The sequence below is a fragment of the Antechinus flavipes genome, chromosome 2, assembly GCF_016432865.1.
Source record: "Antechinus flavipes isolate AdamAnt ecotype Samford, QLD, Australia chromosome 2, AdamAnt_v2, whole genome shotgun sequence".
NCBI classification, from domain to species: Eukaryota; Metazoa; Chordata; class Mammalia; order Dasyuromorphia; family Dasyuridae; genus Antechinus; species Antechinus flavipes.
This window is the reverse complement of record NC_067399.1, coordinates 656,990,563-657,007,561: the sequence shown is the minus strand read 5'-3', so window position 1 is coordinate 657,007,561 and position 16,999 is coordinate 656,990,563. Positions and strand designations below refer to the sequence as shown.

The 16,999-nt window shown below is 35.6% G+C and overlaps 1 protein-coding gene across 5 annotated transcripts in view; it reads right to left on the bottom strand.

Moving 5' to 3' along the window:
* HERC4 (HECT and RLD domain containing E3 ubiquitin protein ligase 4) overlaps positions 1-16,999 on the bottom strand; it is a 92,798-nt gene that overhangs the window by 5,279 nt on the left and 70,520 nt on the right. For 3 of the 5 annotated variants that reach the window (XM_051982581.1, XM_051982583.1, XM_051982586.1), the window contains 8 exons: positions 12,542-12,565; positions 9,787-9,885; positions 5,790-5,957; positions 5,437-5,580; positions 4,613-4,779; positions 3,417-3,483; positions 2,374-2,456; positions 1,200-1,383 (listed from right to left, as the gene is read on the bottom strand). In XM_051982581.1, coding sequence (XP_051838541.1) covers positions 1,200-1,383; positions 2,374-2,456; positions 3,417-3,483; positions 4,613-4,779; positions 5,437-5,580; positions 5,790-5,957; positions 9,787-9,885; positions 12,542-12,565 — 936 coding nt within the window. The remainder of the gene's footprint in view (positions 1-1,199; positions 1,384-2,373; positions 2,457-3,416; positions 3,484-4,612; positions 4,780-5,436; positions 5,581-5,789; positions 5,958-9,786; positions 9,886-12,541; positions 12,566-16,999) is intronic. The other 2 variants (XM_051982582.1, XM_051982584.1) reach the window with 1 other exon arrangement.

Genomic DNA, 16,999 nt, shown 5'->3' with positions numbered 1-16,999 from the left:
TTTTCTCAGCTCAGATCTCTGTTTGCTGGCTTCCTGTCGCAGCTGCCCATATTGCTATCGCAATCCTTATTCACCTCTTCACTTCAATAAAGATTGAAGATTTTTCCCTTAACCTGAATTCCTGACTCCAGCTGATTTTAAATACGCAGTCATTACATTATTTATTAAGTGCAATATTTATTAAGTGCTTCCTATATGCCAACCACTGGGGATACAAAGAAAGACAAAAAGTCTCTGCCCGGAAGATCGTAACATTTAATGGAGAAAAGAACATGTAGACTTTACGTGCACTGACACATATACAGGATATTCTGGAGTTCATCTCTAAGAGCAGGTTTTAGTATTGACAGGGATAAGGAAAGACTTCTCACAAAAGGTGGGATTTAAGCTGAGACCGGAAGGAGGCCAGGGATGCTCAAGAAGCAGAGGTGAAAAGGGAGGAATAACCAGGAAGCTGGTGTCTAGGGAATCACCGAATACATGGAAGGGAAAAGTGTAAACATAGAAAGCTCCTATGTGAACTCTGAATATATCTGAGAGGCAAACAGCCCTCTTGTAACTGTAACTGCAGGAATTTATGCAGCTAATATTTCTTTCTTTCTTTTTTTTTTTTTTTTGCAGCTAATATTTCAAAGAGGAATTGATTAAAATCAATTGTTGAAATTCCCAGATATGCGTTGGAAGAGAAGACTTATTTCTCAGATCATCATTCTTTTAAAAAACACTGTTAATTTATTAATACTTTTGATGCATAGATATTTCACTGCTATTATAAAAAGAAGTCATTTCTGATACTTGTACCATTGAAACTTCTGAGAAAAGTTAACACATGACTGCTCTTTCTGCTCCAAGACCAGTGGAGGAAAATGTGAATAAAATACTTCCTTGACTGAAGCAGACAGAAAATCCACTTGCTCCTCACTGGGGCTACCACCTGATATCACAGATCCCCTATTTTTTAACAAGAAGAATGCCAGCAACATCAAATACAGAAACTAAAGCTAATAAAAGGCACTTTTTAAGCACACATTTTACAAATCATTTATTTTCTAATATCAACAAGTGTAGTGTTTTGCTTTCAAACGATAAAGATCAAGTGGAACAAATGCAGGTCAACGAACGAAAGGTAAAATTTGTAACCAAACTCAATATTAGCAGGAATCCAATAGCTTGTTATCCGCAAATGTGTTTCTCATTACCTTTTCAAGTTCTTTCCAATCATAGTTTGTGTTCCCAATCACCATTGCCTGGAGTTCATTAGGATGGAAGAGCTGAAGGACTTTCCCGCCACATACTTTATGGAAGCCTTCATGAAAGGCATCAAATAAGGAAGCCACTGATTTATTGAATATGTAGTCCACATAAGAATCAACAAATTCCTGCCTAGAAATGAGAAGAAAAATTAAGACATGAACATCTGAATTTCTTTTTTAATGAAAAGCTGCATTCTCTTGCTGGGAAGGCAATGTCATTACCATATCATGGCATGTGTACTTATAGATATTATGACACATTTGTGACCACTTTCCCACAAACTGAGACACAATGTGTTAAGTAGAGCTCTTTGAAGAAGAGAATCAAAAGTCATCTGTTATAGATAAAAATTCACTGACCATCTAAAATGACTTCTAAAAGAGCAAAAAATTTTCCATCTGCAATGGTGGCATTTGAGATGTGGAAAACTACAAAGAATATGGATCCATTCACTTTTGGTTGAGAAAATACTGTACAAGTATAACTGAAACCAAAAGGAACAGTTGGTTTTTGAACAATGAAGACTAATTGTGCAACTGGGGAGCCTCATGACATTTAACAGTCTGAAGCCATTACAATAAATGTCTGACAATCATTGTGAAATTAATAATAGAACCCAAATATGTCAGTTACCTCACTAATAAATTACTATGTGCCAACCGGTATGCTTAGCACTTCAATAGTGTCTTATTAGACAATTCACAAGCCTAATATAATTTCCCAAGGAATTAGGGAGAATAAAGGAGGCTACTCTCGCAAACTTCAATTTCATTCTCCATGATTTAAAAAAAAAAAAAAAAAAAAAGTAGGAAAACTGTGGTCCTACTAACAACCTCATATTAACTCTGCATTCCCTTAGGAAAGCTACCAAGGTAGGAGTACAGATTGTTACCAAACCCAAAACATGTTAGCAAAAGGAGAGTTAAAAGTTATTTAGGAAACTTTCAAATCAATTCTCACCCCCATACTGCAGTATATTTAAATATTTTAATTTTTTTTTTAATATTTTAAAATTTTAAATCGAGGATAAACCTTTATTAGCTGAGATATAAAATAAATGAGGGGAAAACTTCTAAACTCTGTTGGTACTCTACTGGCTTCTAGAATAAAATCACTTACCTATTTTGTTTACTAACAGTAGTGTCTGCCCCATTCGGAATCAGGTCTTTCACTTCAGTTGTACCAAAGTTCTCAACGGTGATCTATTAAATGTTTTTGAAAGTCAGATTCAATCATGCACATTATTATTATCGTGACTATATTTAAACTGTATATCTATTCTTTTGAAGAAGCAAAGACCCAACTGGAATCTGGGTGAAAATCTGTACCTTCTGCTTCTAATTCTTGGACTATTGAAACAAATAGTACACCTGTACTGTTTGCAACTATCTAATGATACTACTGCCTTTAGAAAATATTTTTACCTGTAGAAATAGCCTTGTTCATAAGGATATTATGTGAGTGAAAGCAACTTTCCATATCTATGTCTCATTACCTCTATGAGCTTACTGACTGTGACTGTACCTTCAATATTTCTACTACTATATTACTGATCACCTTTCCCATCTTCCCTAAAAGCCATCTCACTCCTCTACTTTTTGAATACTTCAAATTCAAGCCATCTAGCCAACCCTTAGTATATTTCCATCTTCTCTGATCTTTTCCCATGGTCCAGGGGAGATGCTTTAGCAGTCTTACTCTGTAGCTGTCCTTGAAGTACTTCTCACAATCTACCAAACATCCCCGAATTTAAAAGCTGGAAGGACCTAAAACTGGGCAATCCACCCCCCTCAGCAAATCAATAAAATGAGGTCCAGAAAAGTTGTGTGGCTAAATAAGAATACACAGCTAATCAAATATGAACTCTGAAAAAAGGTCTTTCAATTCTCTGTTCACTACTCCTACCACAATAAAACACTTCCCTATTATTCCTTTTCTATGGGAAGGCAAGGGCTGTGCCTCCCACCTCTTTGAAACCCTAGTGCTGAACACAAGTCGGCAGTTAAAAAAAAATTGGGTTCTCAGTTTCTGTTAAGAAACAACATAAGGGGAAAAAAAAAAACTATGAATAAAGTGCTTCCCAAGATTCAAATAGAAGGTGACAGAGCAACAGACCATGTTACAAGTGGCAGTTTATGTTGTAATACACCCTTCTAACTCACCGTAAAATTAAGACAAAATGTGTCCTCTATATCATCTTCTGGATAATCCAGTAATTGTTGCATGCTTCTGCAAAACAATATATAGGATCCTTTAAGGTGAAAAAGGATAATTAGGTGTTCTGAATGTTTGGCCTATATAAAACAAATATTTTTTCCCTATTAACAATAGCTAACACTTACATAGCACCAATGATGCACCAGTCCCTGTGCTAACCCTTTTAAAATTATCACTTCATTTCAGTCTCATAATAACCCTGTAAGGTGAGGGCTATTATCCTTATTTTATAGATGAGGTTAAGTGACTAGCCCAGGTGAACATAGCTGGTAAACATCTAGGGCTACATTTGTCTAGTCTTTTTGACTCAAAACCTAGCACTTTACCCATGTATCACCCAGCTACCTAATATTTCTTTTGGAGGCAATTTAGATTTCCATCAGCTGCATGTTTAAATTCTGTGGGATCTTTTTATCCAGTTGTATTTTGTGCCTCTTTCCATGCAGGGCAACCCCAAAGACAAGTTTGAAAAAATATACTAATTTTTTTCTCTTGGGTTCTTGTAAAAGGAAAAAAAGTATCATTCTGAGTCTTTGATTACTTCATCTGAATGTGTTTGTATCATATCACGTTTTTATCCATACTCTGGGCAACTCAATAAGTGGTCAAAAGAAATTTCTGAAACTTCCAGCTGGGAATTTAGCACATAAGAAATAAAATTGATGTAAGTTTTCATTGAATTTTCATTTTTTTTGCATATAACATTAAAAGATTCTCAGAAAATGTTACTCTCATCAATATATTCAGTACTATTTGCAAAGGACATGGCCAATTTTCTTTCCTCCTTTCTTTTTTTTTTCCTGAGGCAATTGGGGTTAGGTGACCTACCCAGGATCACACAGCTTGAAAATATTAAGTGTCTTGGGGCAGATTTGAATTCAGGTCCTCCTGACTTCAAGGTTGGTGCTCTATCCACCGTGTCAACTAACTGCCTCAACATGGCCAACTTTCAAGCAATCAGCAATGATGTAATTTGTTTCTTTTACAGAAAATACAAATCAGTCTCATTAAGTAGATTTCAATCTAAGGAATGATGTGTAATCGCCCTGTTAAAAAAGACTTTTTTCCATTTCACAAACTTTTACAAATGTTTAACAATAATAAAATAAACCTGCTCATTTAAGATAAAGCCTACACTGACCTTCCAACATCAGGCATTAGCTCCTTCAAATCATCCAGGGACGCCTTCTTTTTCAGCAGCTTCTTGTACAAAGCCAAAGGAAAATGGAGGTCTACAATAGTAAAGTTATAAATTGCTAATCCACAGATAACTCCAATCAAGTGGAACAAATCACTGTCTTCAAAGGTCTATGAATTTCAAAGGGGAAAAAAAAAATCAGTGATAACTTGAGGTCACAAAAATTAATCCAAAATTTTTTACTACAATAAATAAAAATGAATATAATATTGCATTTTAAACACAGTCAATTGGGTCGATTGGTGAATTCATTGCAGTTTGAGACTCTTAATAAGGAGTGCCACATAAAATTCCATTCTGTGTACTGGTATTACAAGAACTCTTAAAAGACATGAGCATTGAGGTAAAGAACAGAAGCAGAACCATCACTGACTTCATCAAATTCCAAGTTCTACAAGCTGGGTAAAGCATCTCAAGGAAATTTACTCTGATCTGATGACTTCATTTTTTAGGTGACAAAACAGAGAAAAGATGACAGAGGTCTTCTATGGATTACAACCAAATTAAGGTCACCTTAGATTTCAATTATAAAAAAAGATTTCAGTGGACAAAGTCATCTGAAGTCATCTGCTAGTTAATCTCTCCCTCTAAATGACTAACATCGGGTGAAGAGATTCAGATAATATGGACATGAAGCTTTCTGAGTCTTGCTAACTATTAAACATAAGGATTTTTATACCAAAGATGCTAATCATTGCCAGATATTTGGTAATTTCTGACAAATTATTATTATCAGAATAACTCAGGAAATTTAGGTAATTTCTTACCTTGTCAGAAAACCAAATGAGCCTAGAATCTTCATAATACCTAAACATGCCATATTTTGGATCCAACAACTCTCTCATTATGAGCAAGAAAAATTCTTTGCGTACCCCTCCTGCATCAACAGCATCTTCTCCTACAAAAATAACCTACAAAAGGCAAATTAATTTAAAAACAAATGAAATTATGTTTTGCATGTTAACAGCTTGAATAAAATATTAAACAGCAATTCAACAAACAAAAACAAACAGCAGACAACAATGTTTGATCAGCTAGATGACAAACACACATGAATGCCCCCAAAGAGAGGGGTCTCTGAATACACAACTATGAGAAAATAAGAAAATTGTCAAATTACCTTAAGTGGCTTTTTATAATCTATATTCTTTGTCTTCCTAAGGACTTCCATTGCATCACCTACAATATTTTCTCTACGGACTACTAGAATTAGACAAGGATTGACAGACTCAATCACAGGAAGAAAAAGAGAGGAAACATTCTGTCTGTGGGCCTGGTCGATAGCCATCTGTAAAACAAAAGGATTTTAGAAATGGTGTTTCTAGAGGTTACTGCTACAAGCTGGATAATATTCATCAATCAGTTAATAAACATTATGACAAGCATTATGCTCAGTGCCAGAATAAAAATGAGGCAAAGCATATTCCTTAGTTTCAAGGGACTCACAATCTAATAAGGGAGACAACAAACAAATATGTAGAAATGAGTTATAGACACAATAAACAGGAAATAATTAAAAGAAGAATGTGTAGGTGTAAGAGGGACTGGTAAAGGCTAGCTGAAGAAAATGGGATTTTATTTGGGAATTAAAGGAGGTGCAAATAAGGAGGGAGAACATTCCAGGCATGGGAAACGGCCAGGGAAAATGCATGGAGATGTAGTGCCTTGCTCATGCTCAGTATGATGCCTGTGTCACTGGATTAAAGCACACATAGAGGATGTAAGATGAAAAAAGACTGGAAAAAGATTAGAAGGTGAGAAGAGAGAGAGAGAGAGAAAGAGAGAGAGAGAAAGAGAGAGAGAGAGAGAGAGAGAGAGAGAGAGAGAGAGAGAGAGAGAGAGAGAGAGAGAAGTTATTAAGGGTTTTGAAGGCTAAAGAGAAAACTGTGTATGTGACCCTGAAGGTTATAGGGATACACTAGAGCTTACTGAATAGGATGTGGACAGAGTTGCAACTGCTCTTTAGGATAATCACATAGACAGTTAAACGGGGAAGAGACAAGGCAGGCAGATACACCAAGAGATTACTGCAATAGTGGAGATGGTGAGGGCCTACCCCAGAATGTGGCAACACTGCCAGAGAAGAAAATGGGGCACACTGAAGATTTTTGGCAAAGGTAAAATCAGAAGACCCTGGTAAGAGTAAGGGGGAAGGAAATGTGTGATGATTCCTAAGTTGTGAGCCTGGGGACTGGGAGAATGGTGGTGCCCTCTACAATAACTGGAATGATAGGAGGAGAAAGTTTAGGGGGAAAGTTAAGGAGTTCCATTTTTAACTGACATCTACATATGAATGAATTTAACAACTCTTAACCATTCTTTCTATTATGAGATCCACAATTTCATAGTGATATGATGTCATTAACAAATTCTGAACTTTTACAAAACCGATGGATCTGAGCACTTCTGGTCTCTCAAGGTCTCCTGATAAGAGCAAGTAGCAGAGGCTAAGATTCTACAGACAAGAAACTCAGAACTTCTTGTTTTTCTTTTACTTGCACTGTTGATTCTTCTTCCTGTCTACAAACTCAGCTTTCCCCTTTTGTTGCATTTTCTATTAGAGCTCTATTAGTCTGAAAAACTAGTCTGCCCACAACTAAAATGGGAACCTAGGGAAGCATCCATGTGTTCTGTTAATAGAATGATATGGGAGTAATTCATTTGAGGGAGGAATTTTCTTAAATATCTATGGAATTGGGGAACATAAAAACCTATGAATAAGGAATGAACAGTCGTTACAATTAAGGGGAGAGGCTTTTAAAAAAGTATTATAAAACAGGCCAGAGTCTAATTGAAAGGAATCTTTATTTCACAGGCTTTTTGTCTGAATTTTCAACCACAGAGACTAAAATCATGAAACTAAGTATCTGGGGGAAAAACCCAACTAGCAACCACGCAGGAAATTCCATTCAAAGCCTCAAATGTGAATATTAAACTGTTATTCTTCTTGAGAATAGAATGGATGTGGATTGTGCGTGTGAGCATATTCCACTATGGAGAGACAAGAGAAACAGAAGTCCCCGGGGTCTGGTCTAAGTAGATATCAGTGAGTTGCAACAGTCCCTAAATAATCCCTCGATGCCATTTCCACCACATCGTGGTCCTCAGCAGGAAGCCAATAGAAGCACTCTTTCAAATCACACTTGTAGAAAAGAACAGCAGCTTATGGACAACCTGACCTTTGAGCCCCAAAGAGTTTCCCAGAAGGAGCCTTTCCACTTTTACAAATTGCCTACCTAAGATGCTTCTATGGCACTACCTCAAGGTTGTAAGCTCAACTCTGAGTCAAAGAGATCAGGTTGGCTTGGTCAGTCTAGTGGCCAGGCCACTTGAGATGCGTAATCTGTTGAACTGCAGTTCACAATGCAATGCAGGAGAATAATTTCATTGCATCTTATTACTCTTGCACAGTTTTTTTGGAGTGAGTGTCTTCAAAAGCTTCCACTGGGGATAAAAGTGATGAGATTATACTCTTCAAGACTACTATTATGGGTAAACAGGCAAGAAAAGACTTGAAATTTACTGTCTTGATGACATATTGGGAAAGGCAAGGAAAATGTTGTAAGGCAAAAGGCTTTGCAGACCTTAAAATGCTGTACAAATAATATTATTATTACTTTTCTGAATAGAAAGCCCCAAGAGTCTGGGACAAGCTGGAATCTGAGTTATACTTGGCATCCTGAAGCTTATTCCCTATAGGGGCTAGCCAAAGCAAAGTTAGGTCAATCAAGGACTTAAATACATCCTGATTTTCATTCCATTGTTGTTGAACTACAAAAGCTAAAAGGAGGCCCACAAAGCAACAATCCATTCTTCACTTCAGACTTCCTATGAGGGGAAACCCAGAGATGAGATTTTCTCAGAAGAAATGGAATTAAAGGGGCAGCTAGGTGGCAAAGTGGATAGAGCACCAGCCCTGAAGTCAGGAGGACCTGAGTTTAAATTTGGCCTCAGACACTTAACACTTCCTAGTTGTGTGACCTTGGGCAAGTCACTAAGCTCAAGGTTGTAATGCCTCGGTGGATAAAAAAAAATAAAGAAAAGAAAAGAAATGGAATGGAATTAAAGAAAAGATGTGATTTTTGCTTTGTTGCTGTAGCCTAAGGGACCCTTGGACCTTCCCATTGGACTTGCAGCTGAAACCTTCACTATGAATTGCTCCCCATTAAAATGTGAACTGTTGAGACTAACTTTTCTATTTGCATCTTCAGAACTTTCCAGCGCTTTAGTCAATAAATATTCTTATTCATTCAGTCAAGTCTTCATTTTCACAGCTAATTTCCTTTAGAAGGGAATCTACAGTCAACTTTTCTACTTCCTACCCTCTTACTCTCTGGATGCTGGCTTCTCACCTCATCAATTAACTGAAGCTTTTCTCCAGTTACCAATTACCTCTTAACTGCCAAACCAAATGTCATTTTCTCATGCTTCATCATTCTTGCTCTTTCTGTAGCCTCTAACACTGTAACCCTCTTCTTACTGATAATCTCTTCTCTCTAGGATTTTGTGACACTGTCGTTTTCTGGGTCTCCTCTTATCAGCTGGATGGCTCTCTCATCCAAGATTGCCCCCAATTAATATGGACACACACACCTGCAAGATATCTTCTGAGATCTCTTCTCTTCTCCCTCAATACTTCTTTATTTGATGATCTCCATCAATTCCTATGGATTCTAACACTCTAAGCTGAAGACTGTTCAATCTATTTATCTTGACTTGCAGTCTCCTCTTTACAACTGCTTACTAAACATCTGTAGCAGAGACATCTTAATTTGAACTTGTTCAAAACTGCTTATTGCCTTTAGACAAACCCTTCCCCCTTCCAAACTTCCTTATTATTTTCAAGGCCACCATCATGCTCTTTATATTGTGTTTGAGCATAGCTGAATGTAAGTGGTGTCCTCACAAAACAGTGAGCTCCTTGGCAGTGGAGACTGTTTTTGTCTTTCTCTGTATCCCTATGTCTTATAAAAGTACCTGACATGTATGAGGTGCTGAGTAAATTATTATGGCTGACCCTAAAATTTCTGAGTAATAAATCATTAAAATATTTGCTATTTTGAAATACAAAGGATAAAATAGTAAGTATACCAAAATAATAAATGAAATATTTTTACCTGCATCTGTAAGACTGCATCTGTTTGTAACAGTGTAGTTTTTGCCTGGGCATCAAATACAAATGGATATGTACAAATTGTAACCGGGATTTCTGTTAACTGGAAATAAAAAAATAAAAAAAATTAAATATTAGTTTATGGCTTTGTAATAGGATATTTTGTATGGCAAATTTTAGAAAAATGATGAAGTTAAACAATGCCATAAAACCACATGTACCTTTTTATATTTTCAAAAATTGTACTATATTTTGCTAGTTCTGACCCATGTAAAAGTGCTTTATTCTGTCACATAACAAGATATTTCTCATTTTTTAGTATTACAAAATTTGATGGATTTTCTTCAGTGTGGATGCATCCTCTAATGATACAGATTACAACTCATCACTCAGCAGGAGTGTCTCAATAAGTAGTTGTGGCTGGAACAATGCATCACTTGATGGACCTTTTCTCTGACTACCTGATCTTTGCCTAATTAAAGTATGGAATAAATTGATTTCTAATTCCAGATTAGGACAACATATTGAGAATGTATAAAATAACAAATATAGACATTATTTACTTCAAAATGAACAAAATTGCAAGTTTAAGAGAAGATTAATCAAGGTCAGTAATTTAATTTGATAGGGATACTTCTCTGTAAAGATATATATCAAATGGTAATTAAGAGGACAAAAAAATGACAAACTCATTTTCACTGAAGAGTGTTACTCCCAAGATCTGGTTGGCTGGGACTCCCAGGCGGTCAAACTTTGGAAGAGAACCAACTCTTGTGTGAGAGGAGCTGTTCCTTTAAGTTGGCATATAAAGCTAACAATCTAAGAAGCACCTTTTTCACTTTTTTTTCCTCCTGTTCACAGGACAAACTAGAGTGCAATAGAAAAGACAGCTATATGTCTGGACAGCGGAGTCAAGGAAGCATGCCTTTGGTCTCTTTTTAGTTGTCGTATAGCAGAAACACATAGGAATTAAACATAGGTTCACTCATACCCTTCCTCTTCATGTGACAAGAGGAAAGATTTCCTAATAAAGGACTTTCTTAATCAAAGAGAAAGCAGCAACTGGGACAATAGTAATCATTCCTCCAAATATGCTTGCTAGAAGTAGACATATACATACTTTCTTACATGGCCCCAAATTGTTCATGGACAATGTTCCTAAATTCAACCCTCCTAGAGAAGGGAGTTTCTGAAGAATTACGATTTCAGAATCTTAGCCTTCTAGCAGAAGAGGTAGACTTCTTGGAGGCTACTTTATGAACAACCACAAACTTGAGAAGTACAAACTTGACAGGACAAAGACAGAAAATAAATTCTCAAGCAGCCTACTGCTTAGAAAAAAGAAGAGCACCAAGGAAGGACTAAAGTCAGGAGACAATGTGCTTATCTTCCCTCTATAATCAAGAGTGATTCAGAAATACAGATTGGAAGGGAACAATGTTGCCTATCCAATAATGCCATTATATGTTTGCCTTGTTCAAACCACTAGGGCAATTATGAGCCTGGGAAGGGACTATGTAAGACTCTAAAAAAGCAGGCAGTCCCTAGAATGCTAGAGTACTATCCTGCCAATCCAAATTCTGTTTCTTGCAAGGAGAGATACTAGAATGTGTTTATGCATTTTCTATAGCTATTTGTGGATTCCCAAGAGTCCCCTGAGCTTCCATGAGTCCTTTGTGCCTTTTTCATTTTCTGTGAGTGAGAGGAAGAAAAGGCTATCCTATACTTGTCATGCATTTGTTACACTGACTTCTTATATTGGTACTAGGAACTTCTTTCACCTACATTTGGAGATTTCCCATAATAAATGCTGAGCGAGAGGTAAAAAAAAATGAAAAAGAAAAGAAAAGAAAATAGTCCTTTTGGATAATGGTCCCAGTTTGGATCTGGGTTGTGTAGGCTCAGAGTTTGGGGGTTGGGGGGGAGGAGAAAAAGAAAGGAGAGGGGAACCATGAGATGACAAGTCATAGATTAAATAATTCACTGAGTCACATAGAAAAAGCATCCCTCAAACTAAAGATTTGGAAGGTCACGTGTTACTACTCAATACACACCATTCACTTTAACTACTACCTGCCATAGTATACAATTTCCCTTACTACATGTATTTACATCATGATTATTGCTTAGGCAGGCTTAACCAATGATGTTTTGATATGGTTGTGTTCAATGATTACAAAACCATCAACTGAATAAATAACAAATACATTCAACTTATTTCACACCACAGTATGATATAGATATTAGCCAGTTAACAAAGAATTCAAAGTCCCAAAAGATATTGGATAGTAATCTACTACTAAGCATCTACTAAACATTTCAATGAAGGAAATCTTGACATGCTATTTCCTCCCAATCATATGTATAATTCCTTCTATTTATGAATACTGTCACAGATTATACAAATGGAGACTGGATAAAGCTGTACAAACATTCAACCCATTTCTGCAGATTTAAAAAATAATCCTATTTATAAAGCAATACATAAAAGTGACAGCAATACAACAATCGTTAACTTCAAAGTACCAGATAAACTTTAGAAAGTTAGAAACTTTAAACTTTAGAAAGATTTGATATAACATGTTGAAGAAAAATCATTCTCATAGTAATATTTTAAAAATACTATTCTGTACCCAATACCAGAAAATAAAAATGTAAGAAGTGAAAATATATCTTAATTACCCATATCTTAAAATTCTGTAAAAGTAAAAGAATGTAGGCCGATTGTTGAAAATAAGATTATATCATTCAAAACTTACCTCAGTCAATCCATGGTTGATATCCTAAGACAGCAATGTAGAATGTAGCAACAATGAGGAAACAGCAATGTTAGTGTCCAAATTTAACTATTCCTATTCAAAGTAGCAATTCAAAGTCTTTTTTTCCCCTGAAGGTACTTAATTGAATTAAAAGGACAATCAAAAATTTATGTATTTTCAAACTGTCCTTTCTATAGGGTACACAAAGTGCATTTAATTTTTTTAAATTCCTTTGCCTCAGTTCTTCACCATTATAAGACCAGGGACGATAAGTAGAATAAAGTTTAGTTTCTTCTCAATGCATTCAACTACAGAGATGCCCCAAAATTTATTCTTTGCTCCTTTCAGGTTATGTAAGCCTTCAAGAGCATGTAAACATCTTTTCAGAATTGTGCTGAATCAAGGGAATTATAAGTCTCCTGGCACAACCCTGACTCAATATTAACAAAGTCATTTTGTCATTCACTGGCTCAGTTTCTTCATCTGAAAAATGGCAAGAATACTCCTCAGAAACTTACTAATCTTAGTAAAAATGCTTCAAGTCTGACAGGTACAAATGCTATGATAAAGCAAAAGGATATTTCTACTTTATGGAAAGAGTGGTGAGGTGGAAGTTGGTCAAGTTCCTTGCCCAAAGAACTTGCATTAAATTAAGAAGACAGTTTTGAGAAAACAAATTATTTCTGTGATCACTATAACATGATTGAGAAACAGTCTATTAATAGTGAATGTGGTGGTCAAAAGAAGTAAATGACAACATAAGAAAGCAACTGAAGCTTTTGAGGAGGATGGATTTGGGGCTTGTGATTTTCACAGTATGAAGAGCTACCAACAAGGATCTTTCACTTACTACTGAAGATCCTCCAACTGGTACTTTGTGGCCTTGGTGGGGGCTCTTGGGTCATTTAACTAGGAGGTGGTTCCACCTGTGGAGGGGGGTGCAACTTGATTGCAGGTTATTCTGGCTCCAACATTCTACTAGAACTAGAACAGGATGCCTCTCAAACAGTATATTTAAATATAAAAGGAAAAAAAAAATAAACAAACCAAAGAAAAGTCCAAAGGACTTGGAGAGTAGAGAGGAGAAAGAGACAGAGAAGTTTATGAAAGAGATGGTTATTAAAAATGAAAGGAAGGTTACCTCATAGAACAAGAGATGACAAATTCAACAGGGCTACAGATCCCAAAGGTGCAGCCCATCTACAGAGATGGGCTTTTTTTTTTTTTTTTTTTAACTGTTGAATGATAATGGTGAAGAGAACTAAACATTCCTTTATGTACAGCCCTTCTCGCCGAATATTTTACAAAAGGAAAAGTTAAAGAGACTGACTTTAAGGCTATAATTCAAAATTTTTCATTTGAAGGTAAATAAAGTTAAGCGTAGGAAACCTCTAATTGCTGTAGTCAGTTCCTCTGAGTAAGAAAAGAAAACAACTGATTAAGACAGGGTATAAATAACTAAATATTGCCCCTTTGGTGTCCCTACTTATACCTATTTCTGAGACAAGGTTGTTTTCCATCTGGGCTCATGGAAAATAGATCAGGATAAGTCTAATTTCAGTTTCTCTTTACCTTGACAACATGAGCAAGAAAAAAATTTAGAAAGTAATCAGTGACCACTGACATCCCAGGAAGGCAAGTTTTAACCTCAAAATGTAATGACTGGTTTCAATAGAAGCAGAGTATATAAGGGGTTCCCTATGACTAATCTGAGGCAGAAGAATCAACATATAAAGAACTGCTTTTGAATTGTAGGAGCCACAAATGCAAGACTTAATTACAATAAGAGAGTTGGATGCTGACAGCCAGCAAAAGGGAGCAAAGAGTTGGTTGATGAAACTGAAAGACAGATGAATAAGGGTTTACATGGCAGAGAAAGCATGGAGTCTATAAGACATGTTATTTCTTCCCATACTACACAAACTTGATTATCTGAAATTGGAGAAAGAGAAGAGATAAAAATCGACTAAGATCTGACATTCTAACATTCCAAAGTATAACAGGACAATAGGTCTGCAGAAAACAGGAGCCAAGGAAGAAGTTACCAGATTAATTCCCCTCTGTTCATGGGTCTCCCTCAACACCAAATACTGGCACTCTATGTAAGGGACTCTGGCATTACTGGAATGTTGGGTAATTAGAGCTCCTATAACACATATAACCAACATCCAGCCTTTAGTTTTAATGCTCACAAGGTCTTTGATTGCTAGGAAAACCCTGCAATAATCCATGCTGTTCTTGGAAACACGCATACAATTTAGCAAGTAGGGGTTTGGTGTTACCCCACTGATTTAAAGAGCAGCATCTCCTAATAATTCACTACTGGTGGAGTTGGGAACTGATCCAACCATTCTGGAGAGAGATCTGGAACTATACCCAAAGGGCTACAAAACTCTGCATAGTTTTGATTAAGCAGTACCACTACTAGGTCTGTGTCCCAAAAAGATTTAAAGGGGAGGAGGGGGGAGAAAGAACATATGTGTATAAAATATTTATAGCAGTTCTCTTGGGGTGGCAAAGAAATGAAAATTAAGAGAATACTCATTAACTGAAAAAAGCTTAACAAGCTGTAGAATGTGATTATGATAGAACATTAATGTGTTATATGAAATGAAAAGCAGGATGTTTTCAAAAACACCTGGGAAGACTGAAATGAACTGATCCAAAATGAGGTGAGTAGAACCAGGAAGGCATTGAATACCATAAGAGTATGAGTATCAACAGTGAATGACCATACTACTCTTACAAAATTATACAATACAACGATCCAAGCCAATTCTGAAAGACTTACAGTTTAAAAAAAAAAAAATACTACCTACCTCCAGAGAAAGAAGTAAAGAAGTCTGGATGCAGATCGAAGCATATTTTTAAAAATTTTATTTTTCTTGGTTTTTTAGATGGGATCTGTTTTCTTTTGTAATATGGCTAATGTGGAACATGTTTTGCATAGCTACACATATTTAATCTATATCAAATTACTTGCCTTCTCAAGGAGGGGGAAGAGGTAAGACAGAAAAAAGACAGGAAGAGAAAAATATGGAACTCAAAATTTTAAAAGAACAAATAAATGTTTAAAGAAAAATTTGTATATGTAATTGAGGAAAAAAATTTTTTTAAAGAAAAAAACAAACAAAACCCAAAGAACAGCACTTCCCTACAAATGCATTCCTACAGACTTACCTACTTCCCTAACATGCCCTTAAGAGTATAAGTGGTTCAAGTTCTGTCCTATGGAAATTGGGAAAAGCAGGAAAAACATTTATTTAGAAACACTCCCTTCTTCCAGTCTAAATGCTAATACTGCCATTACCATTTAGGACCTGGCATAGTTAAAAAAAGCTTTTTATTTGGGTGTGATGAGAAAATGTGATCTTCCTACTACTTCTAAAATGATAAAAACTAATAATCACACACATATCTATATATCTCTCCACCTATCATTTCTAGCTATCAATTTATCAACTATCTCTGATCTATCTCACTCTATTGTCTTTACTACCTATCTCTTTATCTATCTCCTTATCATCTAAGTACTACTTTGACTAGAATGGACAAGAAGACCAATCCTGAAACACCCTAATGGAACTTGGAAATGAGTTTTTGTCCTGGATCACCAGAAGAGACATTTTCATAGTACTTTAAGGTTTCCAAAACAACTCTATATATGTTTTATCATGAGGTAGAGCCTAAGTTTTATCTCCATTTTTCAGATGAGGAAATTGAGGCTCAGAAGTATAACATGATTTACCATGATCATAAAACTATGTGTTTGAAGCAGGATATACATTTAAATATGGACTCTTGCTCTGAATTCTATTTTTCTAAAACAAATAGTTATGTGTCTAGGAAAATTGTTCTTTTTTTTTAATTTTTTTTTTTGGAAAATTATTCTTTAAAAACTACCTTTTAATGAGTTCATTTTAATTAAATTAGGTGCTAGCATAAATATACACAGAAAGACTTGAAATCATATTTTGTGACTTCATTTGTTTAAAATATAAATATGAATAGAAGGAAAGGTAGCAAAGTATATGCTTATGGTCACATAAACACCACCAACAAAAAAGACAAAGAAAAGGGAAAGGAGGAAGAGGTGAAAAAAAGAGTGCACGTGATCTAATGCTCCCTAGTTTGGAAAACTCAAGAGGTCTTGCAGCTACACTGAAACTGTTTATTTTTTAACGGTTTGGTCATGTATACTTATTGTGTATCTAACTTATATTTTAATATATTTAACGTCTAAAAAAAAAAGAAACTTCATTTTTACAATGGTAAATGTATTCTCAAGACATTTCTAATATCAAGTGAATTCAATTAAAATTTAGCAAAGATCTATTACGATGTTACAGAAACACAGATTAAAAACCACTATAATCTCTTTTGTTAAGGAACTTAAAATAGAAAAGTATACAAAAATCCAAGAGAATACAGTATCACACCTGCACTTTTTATAAGATA